This window comes from Sander lucioperca, chromosome 14 (assembly GCF_008315115.2).
Source record: "Sander lucioperca isolate FBNREF2018 chromosome 14, SLUC_FBN_1.2, whole genome shotgun sequence".
In the NCBI taxonomy this organism is placed as follows: Eukaryota; Metazoa; Chordata; class Actinopteri; order Perciformes; family Percidae; genus Sander; species Sander lucioperca.
The window spans coordinates 31,935,051-31,952,451 of NC_050186.1; the positions used below are offsets into that span (position 1 = coordinate 31,935,051).

General features: G+C 44.0%; 1 protein-coding gene across 1 annotated transcript; it reads right to left on the minus strand.

Annotated features, from left to right (window-relative positions):
* Nucleotides 1-601: 601 nt before the first annotated feature.
* On the minus strand, nt 602-17,168 carry wdr5 (WD repeat domain 5). The gene is made up of 14 exons (XM_035991534.1): nt 16,978-17,168; nt 15,665-15,773; nt 10,884-10,992; nt 10,372-10,445; nt 9,637-9,726; nt 8,901-8,990; nt 8,650-8,733; nt 8,032-8,087; nt 5,818-5,864; nt 4,717-4,792; nt 4,456-4,489; nt 2,730-2,804; nt 1,986-2,073; nt 602-1,770 (listed from the first exon to the last, which is right to left on the minus strand). Exons 2-14 carry the CDS (start codon nt 15,740-15,742, stop codon nt 1,670-1,672), a joined length of 1,002 nt encoding a protein of 333 aa, XP_035847427.1. The 5' UTR covers nt 15,743-15,773; nt 16,978-17,168; the 3' UTR covers nt 602-1,669.
* Between the last annotated feature and the right edge of the window lie 233 nt (nt 17,169-17,401).

Genomic DNA, 17,401 nt, shown 5'->3' on the forward strand with positions numbered 1-17,401 from the left:
TAAACCCTCCAAAATGTGCGTGTTGCTTGGCAATTGTATGTTGAAAAAGTGTAATCAGGAAAAGCTGAGCTTGTGACACAATCACTGCTTTCTTTGTTGCATCGACGGTAAAATGTTAAAGAAAAAAAAAAAACACTTGGAAAAAAGATCTATTTTTGTACAAAGGTAATTTTATCCCTTGCTTGTGTACTCTGTCTCCCCCCCTCCCCCCCCCTTTTTTTTTTTTTCTTCTGCGGGCTGTTGTATACGTTGTGGAATAAGCTTATCAACAAGGCAATTTTCAGATTGAAAATGTAAGGTGCCCGGGGAATTGTTGTCTTTGGCACCGCGGTAACTGTGTCGCCTTTACTTGGCCATGTCTTTCAACCTGTCGCTGCACGATGGGAATGTCTTCTTTCATTATATTTTTGTCAATTTTTAAAGAGATGGAATTTTGTCATCTGTTCTTTGTGGGTTGTTCTCTGATGTTCTATCTTTCATGGACAGAAAAAAAAAGGTTATTAAAAAAAAAACTCAAAGTGAGATTGACTGCTGCCGGTTGATTTTGTGTTAAAAAACAAAATAGAAAATGCACTCAACATCACGTTCACTCACGACTCGGTAACATTAAACATACAAAAACTGGTTTTATTAAGTCGTAGGCTCATAGCTGTCGAATGCAAAACATGTATTCCACAAAACTCCAGGTTAGCTACAGAGGACAGACGCTGCCGGCGTCCTGAGCAGAACTACAGGAAGAGCTAATCAAGCACAAGAGACCAGAACAACAAAGGCGGCTAAAAGAATCAAAGCACAGTACGCCAATGGAATATGTACAAATCCTAGAACACTAAATAACTGCATTTGGTCACTGTTAAAAACCGTCAAGGAGGGGCGACTTAATTCAATTCTCCAACACGACTGTAAAACAATGCATCACATTTGAGTTTTTACTGTGGTATCATACATCTTTTTTTTTGTTTCACGTCCTTGCCCAACACTAGGTTGGTTGCCCTAATAGGACTTCCAAACTCTGAATATATCTTGTGATGGCACACCACGCACACTTGAGATCTGGCATTGGATATTACGGAGAAAAAAAAAAACTTGAATAAATAAAAGCCACAAGGATCCTTAGATGTAATTTCCTTTTCTTTCTTTTTTTATACCTAAAGCTTGATGTCAAAGCAAATCACCTTGACGCCGTTTAGACAACACTACACAATTACACAGACAAATTAAAAAGGCAAAAGAAATCGTAGAAAAGCCAAATAAGCATTATTACATTTATTGAACACGACCAGAAATGCGCGTGTTGGAGTTGGTATGGAAGCTGTGACATCAGAGTTAATGCAATGTCAAAAAAAATGATTTTTTTTTTACTGAAGCACCGGAACAGAGCATCAACATTGTGTGTAGTATGACAAAAGTCTCCAGCTTCCCTGTGGAGGCAACGTTAACATCCACACATGGAGGATGTGAGATGGGGCCTCTGGTTTGGGCTGATATACTGTACGTGGCTCATGGGTCTCGTTTGGTTTCTCCTTGCTCAATTTCATTACCTGAAAGCCCTCTGCATCGCACAGGAGCTCTCTGTTAGAATAAAAGTCCTCTTTTCTTACAAGAAAACATAGAAAGAAAATAAAAAAATAAAAAAAATCCAATGACCCAAAAGATTCAAAAAAAGGGCTTAGCAGTCGCTTCTCCATAGCTTGATGGTTTTGTCGTTTTCTAAAGCTGCCGATGCGATGATGTTCTCTGTCGGGTGGCAGGCGGTCGAAATGACGACGTCTGAAAAGAAGGAAAATTGAAAAGGGTGCTAAGAACTGCACGACAATTTCTAGAAACATATTGCACCTGGAATACAACGTATTCACACACAGCCACAAATACATCTATGTCTTAAAAAAAAAAATCGATTTGCTTAGTGAAAGACAGCCGACACTGCTGCGTTATGACAAAGTGTTTAAGCATGTTAAGACTTCGACAAATCTGTCTTCCTGTACCTGTGTGGCCCTGGAGTTTCTGCACAATCTCCTTGGTCTGCAGGTTCCAGATATAAACCATGTTGTCCTCGGAGCCGGACACGATCCACTGCAAGACAGCGGCCATTTAGCTTCAGCTACGTTTAGCTGCACGTGGCGGTCACAATCATTTCAAAAGCATGACATATAAATACACAATCTGCGCCAGTGACGCATTAAATACAGGGGAGGGGTTATTAGAACAAGGAAGGAATAAAAAAATGTTTTTAAAAAGGAAACAAATCCTGTGTTACATCATCAGCTGTTAACTCGCACATGCTCGTAGAGTTCCGCGGGAAGTATTGTGTTCTAGTCTTAAAATCTATCATTTTAAACAGGTCTTAATTTCCCTACGTCCATGCGACGCTACCTCTAATGCTCATTTTCTTTTTTGATCCAGTGGTGTTGACGTTCTTTCGCTAGTCCAAATATAATGTCGATGTATTACGACTACAAATGGGACCAACATGCAACTTATATTGCAGCCAATCAGCTTTCGTGTTATTTGGCGCGAGTCTCTTTTGGGATTGTACCACGGACATAAAACAGACTTTATTCTTCAGCTACGGGGAAGTGCAAGTTTAGCGATACTTGGCTTGAGAAAAAAAAAAAAAGTTGAATTTAGGGCTTAGTTGATGTTGTGATGAAGGTCTTAAATTTCATTCATAATAGTCTTAAAAAGGTCTTAAATTTGACTTGGTGAAACCTGCACAAACTCTGTCTTACCTTTCCACCAGTGACGGAGAAATTTGCGAATATGCAGTACTTCTCGTTTTTGTGGCCGGTGTAGGTTTTCAAGCACTGAAATGTTAGAGGAACAATGAAAAGTTAATTTCTCGGTATCACACGGTCAAAACTAGAACCATGAGCAGCAGACGTACTCAAGTATTTCCTAGTAAACATGTATTCCAATTTTGTTATCCTCGTATGCAACTGGACTCAGGAATAAGATGCCAGGGGAGCGAGTTGCGTCTTGGTATATTTATCTACGTGTACACACGAGACATTATAGAGAGGCAAAGGGTGAACCCCGGGAGACCTTATTTCGAGAAAATATATGTACAGTAATGAACAGGGCTCTCCAAAATATTATATGTGATCCCATTTGAATTGAGCCATGTATAGACCTTTTTCACGGCAGACATGTTGACGTGTCATAGTAGGAAAAGCACAGGTGTATTGAAAGCCATTAATGATGGCTGCATTCCACTTAGGCGAGGCCCTGGTATTGTGCATGCTGACTCACTGAAATAACTTACTGGGACACTTGATGGAATTGAGCCATCGTTAAGGTTATGAATTTCAGTTGTGCTTTTCCTACTATGACAAGTCAAAATGTCTGCTGTGAAAAAGGTCCATTGTAGGTCCGTCGCAGTGGCACTTAGTTTTGTGTGAAACCGCTCGGTAAACTGCATCTCTCGTCTCGCGCGCGAACATGCCTTGCTCGTCGCTAGCTTACAGATCCATTTGACCGCGCGGCGCTTCTGTCGCGCCGCGCTCCACTCTATTCCTATGGGTAACGTCAAGCGACTTCAACGTGCACGCAAAGCATTCCGGGAAGGCGGAGCTGCATTTGAAAAAATGCTGCGCGTTCAAAAGCTGGCCGATGTCCGTCTTTATGCAAATGAATCCAAACGCGACGCGACTATCCAGTAGAAGTAGACAAAAATCTTTTAAACTGACCTTTGTCGATTCTGAAATAAAGACAGATCCAGCAACTGCATGGCCTATTTCTCGCTTAAAATGTTTTCAGAAACACGTTTCGGTGAACTATTTTCGTAAAAATACTAGATCGTATTCTCAACGAGCCGCCATGACACTGTTGAAATTCTCGAGAAGCCAAACCCACGTCAGGCGTTCGTCTAATCAGCTGCCGGTCAAGGGTGTGGAGCATCAACCATGGATGTATGACGTCGCGACGCCACGCTTCAGTCGTGTCGGACAAATGGATCTGTACCATAACACATGTAACGCCATCTGACCGGATGGCTTTCATCCTGCGTCTTTATATCAGCCGGGCAGCGAAGAACGAGCGAGACCCGCGTACCGTTACGTTCCCGGACCAAAGCCACCGCCGTCGGAGCTTCAGCGAGACGTCACTTATGCGACTTTGGGGTGAGTAGTCTTCCTAATTACGCATTTCCTTAGTCTTACACTTCAACAGTTTGAAGACAAACTGAGACCGTCTTCAGAATTACCTTGTATATTGAGGAACATCATGGCTCAATTCAAACGGGATCAAACTATTATTTGTCTCTCGCCATTCACTATCGCACTCATTTTTTCTGAAATAAGCATCCCGTGGAGGTCCACCGGAAGATGAGGGACTTTGTCTCTCTGTTGTAAACATTTTTTGCAGCCTTTCAAAAAAAAAACAAAAAAAAAAAGACAACCTGCAAGTTGATTTTTTTGTATTTTGAAAGTAATTGAAAGTGTGTGGACAGCTGCTTACCTTTCCTTTGCTGTAGTCCCACAGCTTCAGCGTGCTGAAAAGTAAACACAAATACAGCAGTGCATGTGTTAAACAAGCATCAAAACAACTATGTAAAAACCCCCATAGTCTCTTAGTCATACACAAACTGCAGCTGAGGACAGCTTTGTGAAACGGTGTTCTACCGCCCTCTGCTGGCGAAAATCAAAAACAACACAATTCTCACTTTAAAGTAGGAAAGCAGCCCTGAGTTGACTCTAGTGCAGGTACGTTAACACTCACTTATCCAGTGTAGCAGCCAGGATGTATTTCCCGTTGGGGGAGAACTTCACAAATGACACAGGAGGGTTGTCGTCATCTGACATAGACACAAACAACAGCAGCCGCGTCAGCGCACAAACCACACGCAATAGTTTCTAACAGGGCTGGGACCATATGATATGTTACAATATATCATGAGACATATATCGTCAGACATTTATATTACATATTTATATTTATTTAAGTACATAACATGGATTTTCTGATGTCGCTCTGTTTTGCTGGAAACGGAGTAAGAGTAGAAACCGAAACAGGGCTCAACGCTAACTTTGTGCCGGCTTGGCAACCAGGCATCAGCTTTTGGTTGCCGAAATTGACAATACGGTTGCCATGTTTTAAACTGCCTATATTTGGAGCAATTCATTTCCTATGCAACTATACCACACGTTTTGATAATGAAACAATGAGATAATGGCTTGCAATATAATTTCCCATCACTCTTAAATAGGGCTGCAACGGATCACGCTTTTGAGTCGCGGATCGGATCCGTTTTTGTATCATCAATATTGACTTCTTTGGATTTATTTATTTTTTTCTCCAGTTTTCTAAGTTTTGATTTGTTTTGTTTTTATATTTAAAAAAACAAACAAATATTGAACAGTTGGTTGCCAAAGGGGACAACCAGAGACCAACAACCGGTTGCCAATTGACTCAATCTGGAAGCCAAGGGACACCGGGCAACCGTTACTGTCGAGCCCTGAGAAAATATTTAGCTGAATCATTGGTTAAAATAAATAAATAGAAAATATTGATTCTAGGGAAAAAGCGAAACAAATCACCATCCATCTGATTTCCTATTTATGTTCCCACCCCTAGTATCTAAAATATAATATAACACAGCATCTTCAGAGAGACTCCACATTTGACGATGCCTCAATTCAGATAGAATTCATTCCAATATGATGATCACTAACCAACGCGCAATACACAATGACATCATCTTGAAACTTATATTCGGTAATAAACTGAATAAAGATGAGGTTAACATCTGAACAAAATGCAACAATGTCAATGGGGACTGAAGAGGGCCTTGAAGGCACCGCACATACTGGCTGATCTTACCTATGAGTGTCTTTAAACACTGGCCCGACGCCGTGTCCCAGATCCGGCTGGGAATAGAAGAAAGAACACGTTGATTTGATCAGGGGTTATAATTAGGACATTTCATTGATTTGATCAGGGGTTATTATTAGGACATATCAAATGTTAGGTAACACTCTGAATAAACGGAAGCATGCGGACAGAACCGGACACAGAAGGTATTAGCAGAGATGCGAGTCGCCCTCATCTGCTGCACATTTTTAGCTTCTGTCACAACTCATCTTCGAGTTTTGGGTTCATGCTTAGTCTGAAAATACATATAAAAACTGTCTGTTTAAACAGACGTGTTTTTGGTTCTGTTGACTGTCAGGATAAGAGAAAAGGAATGTCAGCAGCGAGAGAAAGCGATGACAAATGTGAAGCAGAACATGTACGTACTCCTCGGTAGAGAAAAGTTGTTCAGCCCGGTTCAGCCTGGCAAGTTTCTTTTTTCTTTTCTTTTTTTGACGAAGGCCAGGCCTATTAATGTAGAGCCCAAAAGTTCTGTTTCTGTGATAACCGTATCATGGATGGAATTGCAAATTTGAGAATTTAACTCTCGGGTCAAATCTGACCCATTTTCAAAACGTTTCTATAATCAGAAATTTGCGTTTCTTTCAACCAAACTGTCAAAAATATATAAACGTGGATGGTTCCATACAACGCTCTTCTCAAGTCAAATAAATGATCAGTTCACTACTTTCATTGAATTTGTCAATGAAAGTAGTAGGGATGTCCAGATCCGATCACGTGGTTTCAGACTCGATCGGAATCGGACGTTACCTCCCGATCAGGACTCGGATATATATGTATATATATTCTCATTATTTTTTAACACATCTATAGTTATGCGGTGGCACAGAGTTAGACCCTTTTGACTCCACAGAAACAGCAACGCGTGCGGCATGACATCACTTTGTTGCAGAGACGCTATTGGTTAAATGCCGGCAAAGTAGAACACGGAAGCAAGAAGTGCTCTGTTTGTTAACAGAGTTGTTGAAAGTTGTTGAAAGTAAGGTGAATTAAATAAAAAATAAGGAACATCCTGGATCTGTTTTTTCGCTCTTCTTTATATATTATAGAAGTATCGGATCGGAACAACAACAACAGAAAAAAAGTTTGAATTTTAAATTTTTACCCAGAAAAAAAAAAAGTTGCATGGTCGATGGGAAGACAACACAAGGGTTAAGAAAGCTCTAAGACAGACTCCATGGGGCCCTACATTAAGTCAGTGCTGAAAGCTAACTGGAGATTTGAAAAGAGGACTATGTCTTAAGTTTCCAGCCGAGCCGCCCCGCTGTAACTGTAGTTTTAAAAATGTCTTACAATACATTACAGGATAATTCACAGCGGCTTAGGCCTGGTTGGGGGGGGGGTTTTACACTGGGGGAAACCCTGGTGGAAGAAAGACTTTCCCTGGATCGAGCTCAGCAACACAGATACGTGCTGTGGGAAATGTCGCCAGGCGAACCAGACCAACTCGGATTATTTTTTTTAACACACTCCCGATGGCGTACCTGTCTGTCTAAGAGTCACACACACACACACACACACACACACACACACACACACACACTCAATTTGTGATACAATTTTAATGACATGCGTAGAGTTGTAATTTATTTGCGCGTCGTTTAGACGCTTTAATAAAAGATACTGAATGTGAGCATAGCGTTATCATTTTTAGAATACTGGTGTTAACAATGCTAATGAGCTTTTCTGCATAGAAACATAATGAGAATGTGGTTTATTAAATTACATCTGCTAGAACTTTCTCTCTTTGTGTTGCAGGCTGCACGTGTGCTATTTGTCAAACTACGACATGCGCGTTTACACTCAGGTGGGAAATTTCTATTTAGCACACATCCTGCCTGGTTTTATTCAAGCAGCTATGAGACCCCAAATAATTGTCTTCACTGTTGACTTTTGAAAGCAGAAAAACAAACAAAATGGCACGTAATTGCTTGCCGAACTGTGACAAATGAGATCCATTAGGTCTTAAACGGACTGAGCAGTAATCTGCTAATGAGGACCACAGCTTGGCATTTTTCACTGTGTCACTTTTTTTGAAATGTGCCATTACCGAGCGCAAAGATGCACCATGATTAGTGGATGTGAACTAGTGGACGGAGACAAGTGGACGTTAAAAAAAAATAAAGAAAGGGGGGGGGGGGTAATAATTCTGTTTGTCCTCACCAAAGGCCGTCGTAGCTACTGGACACGATCAGGGAGCCGTCTCTGTTGAAATGAACCTGCAAGCCGAGACACACCATCACATTACTGCACCACGTTAGTCTCAAGTCTAGAAGATTCCTCTACTGTTAAAGGTCCCACGGCATGCTCATCTTCAGGTTCATACTTGTTTACATGTTTTAATGTTCAATTAGTTTTCTCATACTGTCTGTCTGAATATACCCGCATTCACCCTCTGTCTACGACGCTCAGTTTTAGCGCCTGTCTCTTTGAGCCCCCCTCCCGAAAAAGCCCAGGATGCTATGATTGGTCAGTGTTTTCGGGCCTTCCGCATCTGCGCTCTCTGCACTGTCATTGTAGACGGGGAATGACTGTAACGACACTGTAGCTGCACTTTCTACCCATATATATATATATATCGTGAAATCATGACCGTACAGAAGTCCTGGTGGCTCGTTTAAAGACAGTTTCTGAATATGGGCTGTGCATTTCTCTGTGGACTGAGCGTTTTGATACTTTCACAGTATGTATATAGCACCTCGACCTGCTTTATAATCAAAAAATACATTGAAATCTCACTTTTTACAATATGGGTTCTTTTAAGAATAAAAACAAACTTACAGCCGAGACAGGGTCAGAATGAGCCGGTAATGTTTTCAAACACTTCCCGGTCTTCACATCCCATATCCTTACACTTTCGTCGAACTGCAAGCAAAAAAAACAAAAAAAAAAAAAACATTAAATCACATTTTACTCCCCCCCAAACCCACACAAGAGACATTCTTAAAATGCTCAAAAGTGAGTGCTTTAGAAAAGGTCTAACGTCTGCTTTCCATTTACAGCTCGTCTGATGCCAGAAGCTTCGTACTCACCGATCCCGACACGATAAGGTTGGACTGGGGATTGAAGTTGCAGCAGAAGACGTAGTTGCTGTGACCTTTTAGAGTTTTTAAGCATTTCCCCTAGATGAAAAGAAGGAAGAAAAAAATGAGTTGGTAACAAAAAGGTAAAACATGACTTCACGCTCAAAGCCCAGCCAGCATTAGACTACCTTCGGCTAGTCAACGCTGGGAGCAACTGCAGCGTTTACGGTGATCAAAATTTAACTTCAACAGAAACCACAGAGATGAATCGTGAAGAGTGTGCATGGATTTCATTTTCATACTTTATAAATGTGTACTTCTCTCATACTGTCTGTCTGAATATACCCACATTCACCCTCTGTCTGAAACGCTCAGTTTTAGCGCCTGTCTCTTTGAGCCCCCCTACCGAAGAAGCCCAGGATGCTCTGATTGGTCAGTGTTTCCGGGCCTTCCGCATCTGCACTCTCTGCACTGTCATTGCAGACAGGGAATGACTGTAACGACACTGTAGCTGCACTTGTAGCATACTTAATATAATGCTAAAAGACACTGTGTCAGCCCCTGCTGCAGCCTTTGCGTCTTCTACCATTTATTTATAGTGGTGCGTGCTTAGTTCGGCGATATAGCGAAGCCCCCTGGAAGGCAGCAGGGGCACGAAGCGTACGGATCTGACTGTACTGCCAGTGATACAACAACTCGTTTCATTTAGCCCAAAGTAAGATAGTCGATCAATCCGCTCTCTTACCGAGCTGACGTCCCAGATCTTGAGGGTTTTGTCATCCGACGCAGACACCAGGAGGTTGGAGTCAGAGGACCAGGCCACGTCAGATATACCCTGCAGGTTCAGGGGGAATGATTAGGAACCCCGTACACGAGGTTGGGAGTAGGACAGCAAGGATGGAATCAATGTAAGGAAAGGAAAAACAGTAAAACCGTGCCTCACTCCCAACTAGGGCTGTGCAATTAATCAAGTTTGAATTAGGATTTTGGCTCCTAAAGATCACAAACACAGAGTAATCGAGAAAAACTGTTATTTTAGACATTACGTTTTGCAAGGAAACTATTATTTTGTCTTGTGTTCTGAATGGAAAAAGGGAAATTTGGCAGCTCAAGGTGTTTTCACTGTTGATTTGTTTAACTGTTTTTTTTAAATTCAACAACTGCCACATCTTTCCAAAAGTCAATGAGTAATTGTAAAATGAAATAATCGTGATTTCAATATTGACCAAAATAATCGTGATTGATTTCCCCCCCCCCCCCCCCATAATCAAGCAGCCCTAGTGACAACTGATACTCACAGATCAAATGGATGTGGTACCTAAGCTCTCAACGATCAATAGCCTTGTTTAAATCCTCTTTTTTCCAAGCCACAAGTACTTCAGATGGGTAAGAACGTATGGCAAATACAATCCCACCTATCAAACCATAACCTAAGAGCAGCCACGCTGCAGCAGCAGAGATGACAAGCTGTTAAACTCACAAGTTTGTGTCCAGATATGGTTTTCTCAAACTTGCCGTCATATGCCCCCCAGATTTTGATGAGTTTATCAGCAGCTGTGAAGAGAAAACAAACGTGTTCAGTGTCGCTAGAGCTCCCATAAAGCCAGGCTCACTACTCATACATCACGCATATTTACTGATAAAGGCAAATAAGAAAATATCTTAAAATATAATGTTTAGTGGTCTGCAATGATACGTTGATTATTCAATCTAAAGGAAATATATTGGCAACTATTTTTAAATTAACTTCAGTCATTTTTTTAAGCAAAAACGCCAAACATTCTGTGCTTCTGCTGTGATGCTGCTGTGATGAAGACGTGAGACATTGTGAATGCCATTTTTTTTAACCATACATTAACTTTTAATAGACTAAATGATAATAGTTGGCAGATCAAAGAAAATGAAAATAGTTGTTATTGCAGCCCTAATTGTTTTACTGATGCCCTTTTGTGGTTTAAAGGAAACGTGACAGAGAAAGGAGGAAGAACTCACATGAGCTGGCGAGCCATTCTCCGCTCGGACTGAATTTGACAGAGGAGACGGCTTTAGTGTGGCCCGCTAATGTGAATTTCAGGCTGTAGTTTGGCTTGGCAGGTGCAGACTGTAAAATAAAACAAAACATTAAGACATTAAAAAAAAATAAAAAACATTGATTTCATCCAAAAAGGACATTAAACCTACATTGTGTAAAAACCCCCTTTGTTCTTTCACAAATATGTGCTCATTCATGTGTAATTACTCCCACCAACTAATAGGGCTGGGCGATATATCGATATTATATCGATATCGTGATATGAGACTAGATATCGTCTTAGATTTTGGATATCGTAATATCGTAATATGACATAAGTGTTGTCTTTTCCTGGTTTTAAAGGCTGCATTACAGTAAAGTGATGTACTTTTCTGAACTTACCAGACTGTTCTAGCTGTTCTATTATTTGCCTTTTCCCCACTTAGACATTATGTCCACATTACTGATGATTATTTATCTAAAATCTAAGTGTGAAGATATTTTGTTAAAGCACCAATAGTCAACCGTAGAATATCGCCGCAATATCGATATTGAGGTATTTGGTCAAGAATATCGCGATATCTGATTTTCTCCATATCGCCCAGCCCTACCAACTAATCAAAGTATTCTCGTACGCGTAGAATCTGCCATTCAGAATCATTCAGAACACATAGGAGCGAGTCGCTCGAATGACGGCCGCCATGTTGCGCCTCCATCTTTAAAATACGTTAGCCAAAGAGGGACATACCTCCGCCTTTCGCGCTTTTACACTCAGTGGCACCGTGACGCATGCCAGGGAGGGGGAGAAGATTACTCAGCGACTGCCGGCAGATTTGAAAGCCTGTTGAAAATGGAGGATCACACCTATTCTCGAGGACATGTAACGGAGGCGCCAAGGAAGTTAAAAAGAGAATTAAAACGACAACGCGACAGGCAAAGCAACAAGACCAAAGTTAATATTGGAGTGGCTTTTCCAAGATGGAAAGAGCTCATAAGGAGCAAGGATTTTAAAAAGGGACGCCGAAGTTGCCTGCTTTCTTCTCGACAGGTAATTCTGACTATTTGTGTAAATTCGAAGTTTCATAGTTGCTTGGCTAACTATAGCATGGTTGTGCATAACGTCGTGATTTCCCTGTCAGACAACTCACATCATGCAGTTGTAACACAGACAGCTAGAACAGCTGCATGTAAACGATGGAGATACTAAGTGCTAATTTCGGGTTTGGCCACCGTAGGAGTTAGAACGCGCTCGGAATGGGGGGGCTAGAAAGTAATATTCAGTTGGTTGTCATATATAAGTTCACTGCTATCCATCCATCCATCTTCTTCCGCTTATCCGGTAACGGGTCGCGGGGGTAGCAGCTCCAGCAGGGGACCCCAAACTTCCCTTTCCCAAGCCACATTAACCAGCTCCGACTGGGGGATCCTGAGGCGTTCCCAGGCCAGGTTGGAGATATAATCCCTCCACCTAGTCCTGGGTCTTCCCCGAGGCCTCCTCCCAGCTGGACGTGCCTGGAACACCTCCCTAGGGAGGCGCCCAGGGGGCATCCTTACCAGATGCCCGAACCACCTCAACTGGCTCCTTTCGACGCGAAGGAGCAGCGGCTCTACTCCGAGCTCCTCACGGATGACTGAGCTTCTCACCCTATCTCTAAGGGAGACGCCAGCCACCCTCCTGAGGAAACCCATTTCGGCCGCTTGTACCCTGGATCTCGTTCTTTCGGTCATGACCCAGCCTTCATGACCATAGGTGAGGGTAGGAACGAAAACTGACCGGTAGATTGAGAGCTTTGCCTTCTGGCTCAGCTCTCTTTTCGTCACAACGGTGCGATAGATTGAGTGTAATACCGCACCCGCTGCGCCGATTCTCCGACCAATCTCCCGCTCCATTGTCCCCTCACTCGCGAACAATACCCCAAGGTACTTGAACTCCTTCACTTGGGGTAAAGACTCATTCCCTACCTGGAGAAGGCACTCCATCGGTTTCCTGCTGAGAACCATGGCCTCAGATTTAGAGGTGCTGATCCTCATCCCAGCCGCTTCACACTCGGCTGCGAACCGATCCAGTGAGTGCTGAAGGTCACAGGCCGACGATGCCATCAGGACCACATCATCCGCAAAAAGCAGCGATGAGATCCCCAGCTCACCAAACTGCAACCCCTCTCCACCCCGACTACGCCTCGATATCCTGTCCATAAATACTACAAACAGGATTGGTGACAAAGCGCAGCCCTGGCGGAGGCCAACTCTCACCTGAAACGAGTCCGACTTACTGCCGAGAACCCGGACACAGCTCTCGCTTTGGTCGTACAGAGATTGGATGGCCCTGAGAAGGGACCGCCTCACCCCATACTCCCGCAGCACCTCCCACAGTATCTCCCGGGGGACCCGGTCATACGCCTTCTCCAGATCCACAAAGCACATGTAGACCGGTTGGGCATACTCCCAGGCTCCCTCCAGGATCCTTACGAGAGTAAAGATCTGGTCCGTTGTTCCACGACCAGGACGGAATCCGCATTGTTCCTCTTCAACCTGAGGTTCGACTATCGACCGAACCCTCCTTTCCAGCACCTTGGAGTAGACTTTACCGGGGAGGCTGAGAAGTGTGATACCCCTGTAATTGGCACACACTCTCTGGTCCCCCTTTTTGAAAAGGGGAACCACCACCCCGGTCTGCCACTCCTTAGGCACCGTCCCCGACTGTTGAAGAGGCGTGTCAACCAAGACAACCCCTCCACACCCAGAGCTTTAAGCATTTCTGGACGGATCTCATCAATCCCTGGGGCTTTGCCACTGTGGAGTTGTTTAACTACCTCAGCAACTTCCACCAGGGAAATTGACGACAATCCCCCATCATCCTCCAGCTGTGCCTCTACCATAGAGGGCGTATTAGTCGGATTTAGGAGTTCCTCAAAGTGCTCCTTCCACCGCCCTATTACCTCCTCAGTTGAGGTCAACAGCGTCCCATCCTTACTGTACACAGCTTGGATGGTTCCCCGCTTCCCCCTCCTGAGGTGGCGAACGGTTTTCCAGAAGCACCTTGGTGCCGACCGAAAGTCCTTCTCCGTGTCTTCTCCGAACTTCTCCCACACCCGCTGCTTTGCCTCTTTCACGGCAGAGGCTGCAGCCCTTCGGGCCCTTCGGTACCTTGCAACTGCCTCCGGAGTCCTCTGGGATAACATATCCCGGAAAGACTCCTTCTTCAGTCGGACGGCTTCCCTGACCACCGGTGTCCACCACGGTGTTCGTGCCCCTTGAGGCACCTAAGACCCTAAGACCACAGCTCCCCGCCGCAGCTTCAGCAATGGAAACTTTGAACATTGTCCACTCAGGTTCAATGCCCCCAGCCTCCACAGGGATGCACGAAAAGCTCCGCCGGAGGTGTGAGTTGAAAGTCTGTCGGACAGGGGCCTCCTCCAGACGTTCCCAATTTACCTGCACTACCCGTTTGGGCTTACCAGGTCTGTCCAGAGTCTTCCCACACCCTCTGACCCAACTCACCACCAGATGGTGATCAGTTGACAGTTCTGCCCCTCTCTTCACCCGAGTGTCCAAAACATACGGCCTCAGATCAGATGAAACGATTATAAAATCGATCATTGACCTTTGGCCTAGGGTGCTCTGGTACCAAGTACACTTATGAGCATCCCTATGTTCGAACATGGTGTTCGTTATAGACAATCCATGACTAGCACAGAAGTCCAACAACAAACAACCACTCTGGTTTAGATCAGGGAGGCCGTTCCTCCCAATCACGCCTCTCCATGTGTCTCCATCATTTCCCACGTGCGCGTTGAAGTCCCCCAGCAGAACTATGGAGTCCCCCACAGGAGCCCCATACAGGACTCCATTCAAGGTCTCCAAGAAGGCCGAATACTCCGAGCTCTTGTTTGGTGCATACGCACAAACAACAGTCAGAGTTTCCCCCCCCACAACCCGCAGGCGTAGGGAGGCGACCCTCTCGTCCACCGGGGTAAACTCCAACGTAGCGGCGCTCAGCCGGGGGCTTGTGAGTATCCCCACACCCGCCCGGCGCCTCACACCCTGGGCAACTCCGGAGAAGAAAAGAGTCCAACCCCTATCCAGGAGTATGGTTCCAGAACCGAGACTGTGCGTAGAGGTAAGCCCCACCAGATCCAACTGGTAGCGCTCCACCTCCCGCACAAGTTCCGGCTCCTTCCCCCACAGAGAGGTGACGTTCCAAGTCCCCAGAGCCAGCGTCTGCTGCCCGGGTCTGGTCCGTCGAGGCCCCTGACCTTCACTGCCACCCATGTGGCAGCGCACCCGACCCCAGCGGTTCCTCCCACAGGTGGTGGGCCCATGGGTTGGAGAGAGAGGTGCCACGTAGCTTTTTCGGGCTGTGCCCGGCCGGGCTCCGTGGCAAACCCGGCCACCAGGCGCTCGCTGACGGGCCCTCCATCTGGGCCTGGCTCCAGACGGGGGCCCCGGGCTTCCTCCGGGCAGGGTCACTCCATCTCTACCTCGTTTTTTCATAGGGTTTTTGAACCGTTCTTTGTCTGGCCCCTCCCCTGAGACCACTTTGCCTTGGGAGACCCTACCAGGAGCACAAAGCTCCAGACAACACAGCCCTCAGGTTCAAGTTCACTGCTAGATGGGAGAAATGCTTACACAATGTAGCTTTAAAGAAAAACATGAATGTTCTCACCATGACATCAATGACAATAAATAAAGCAATAAGTGCTGTAGTTGCAATAGAATGGGAAGCTGCAGGAAACGCTGAAGGTATTACAGAAATCCAAACCTTGCTTTGACTGGCAGATGCTGATGGAACAACTGGAGGTTTGGTGTCAGTCTCTGGTTTCTTGTCTTCTGTTGCCATGGTGAGGAAACGAGCATCTATTGAGCACGATCCTGAAACCGAAAACACAGATATTGAAATAAACGAAGAAGGGAATTCTTTAGAAGTCAGTCAGTGCTGTTACGTTACACAACCAAAGTGGAACGATGCATAACCAACTGCACATAGTCTGAGGAAGACACAGCAACATGGAGGCTTTACACGTCGGCCAGCGTGACATCGCCAAACAGGGTTTCAAAAGGTCTGCGTTATATTAAGGAGACAGTGCCACATGACAGCACATTGTGATACATTAGTCACTGGTGTGAATAATGCATTAATGATTAGTGCATTATGTACATTACACAATGTGTGATTTCAATCACTGTCTGCATTGGTTGGTCTTCAAATTAATTAAAAGTGCAACGCTTGTTTCTCCAATGGATCCTTACATAATGTAACTCAGGTGAGTGCTGTACAGTAACGTGATATGCAAGATTTAATTGACAAAATGAGCAAACTGGTATTTATGCTTATACTGTAACTACCAGTGTTTTTTTCATTCAGCTAGCTAACGTTAGAGACAAGTCATAACTATGAAATTACGGGGACGGATGCTGTAATTCTCAGTAAATGCTGTCTTTAAATCTATTGGCACAGGATGCATTTTTTTTTTGCCTAGTGTTTAGATGTTCACGTTAGAATCCCATGAACTGTGTGGCTGCTTTCTCCTCTATAACGTTACGTGTAGCTTTGTTTTAGTTAGCAATTAGCTAGATGACGTTAACTGGACTTGTTAAAGTTAAAACGACTAGCTAGCTAGCTAGCTAAATGTAAAAATGGTATACAGACAGCTAAGACTATAACGCTAGCCAGTTGTAATCAATTACGAATACGCTAACGTTAATTCGTGTTTAACTGCAATACATTTGATAAGAATAATTATTAAACAAAGGGCGACACGGATTTTCTTCGCTGGGAAGTTCAACTTTGACAGTAACGTTAGCTAACAAGTTAACGTTATCGTTATCATATTGTAACGTTAACGTAATATATTTAATTCAACATTAAGGACTTGAAGTCAGACAAAGAGAAAATACCAACCCAAACGTATATCAACTGGTTTAATACGAGAGCTAATACCAGTCTGATCATAACGTTAACGTTAGTCGTCTGCTTTAGCTCCATGCATTGATGCTGTTGACAAATTGGTTGAGCTGCCACGGAGGGGCCCTCCATTCAAACAATGAGGAATCAGACATACGCCGAATACTCACAGGGATTTATTGCAGCTTCGCGGTCAGATTGTTACTCCTCGTAAAGATCGGAACGAGAAATTCGCGTATTTTTATTCAGGCGATCATGGAGAAAGCACAAATCACTTGGCTTTGCTCCTGGATGTTTGCCTGCGAGAAGCGGGGAATGTGGTGTGGTGGTGCTACTTTGCGCATGCGTGTCACCCTCAGACGTAACGGAAGCTAATGAGGGACAAAGCAGGTCAAAGGCAAATATATTTATTTTGTCATTTTGGTTTCAGTAGTGATTTTTTAGTTTACCGTGCTGAGAATGTTGTTTTCTGATTTATAATGACAATGTGTTATGTGTACTTGGGTTAGTGATTTTTAACATCATGGTAAGGGGCACATTCGTTTTATTCATTTAGTCATATCAACATTTTTATAATTTTCCTGCTCAGGGCAG

What these genes read in the sequence shown, in the direction of transcription:
- wdr5 (XM_035991534.1), bottom strand. Translation starts at nt 15,742, where the DNA reads ATGGCAACAGAAGACAAGAAACCAGAGACTGACACCAAACCTCCAGTT. An exon ending in CATCTGCCAGTCAAAGCAAG is followed by an intron (nt 10,993 to 15,664) that starts GTTTGGATTTCT and finishes TTTATTTTACAG; the next exon opens with TCTGCACCTGCCAAGCCAAA. An exon ending in ACCTTATCGTGTCGGGATCG is followed by an intron (nt 8,734 to 8,900) that starts GTGAGTACGAAG and finishes TTTTGCTTGCAG; the next exon opens with TTCGACGAAAGTGTAAGGAT.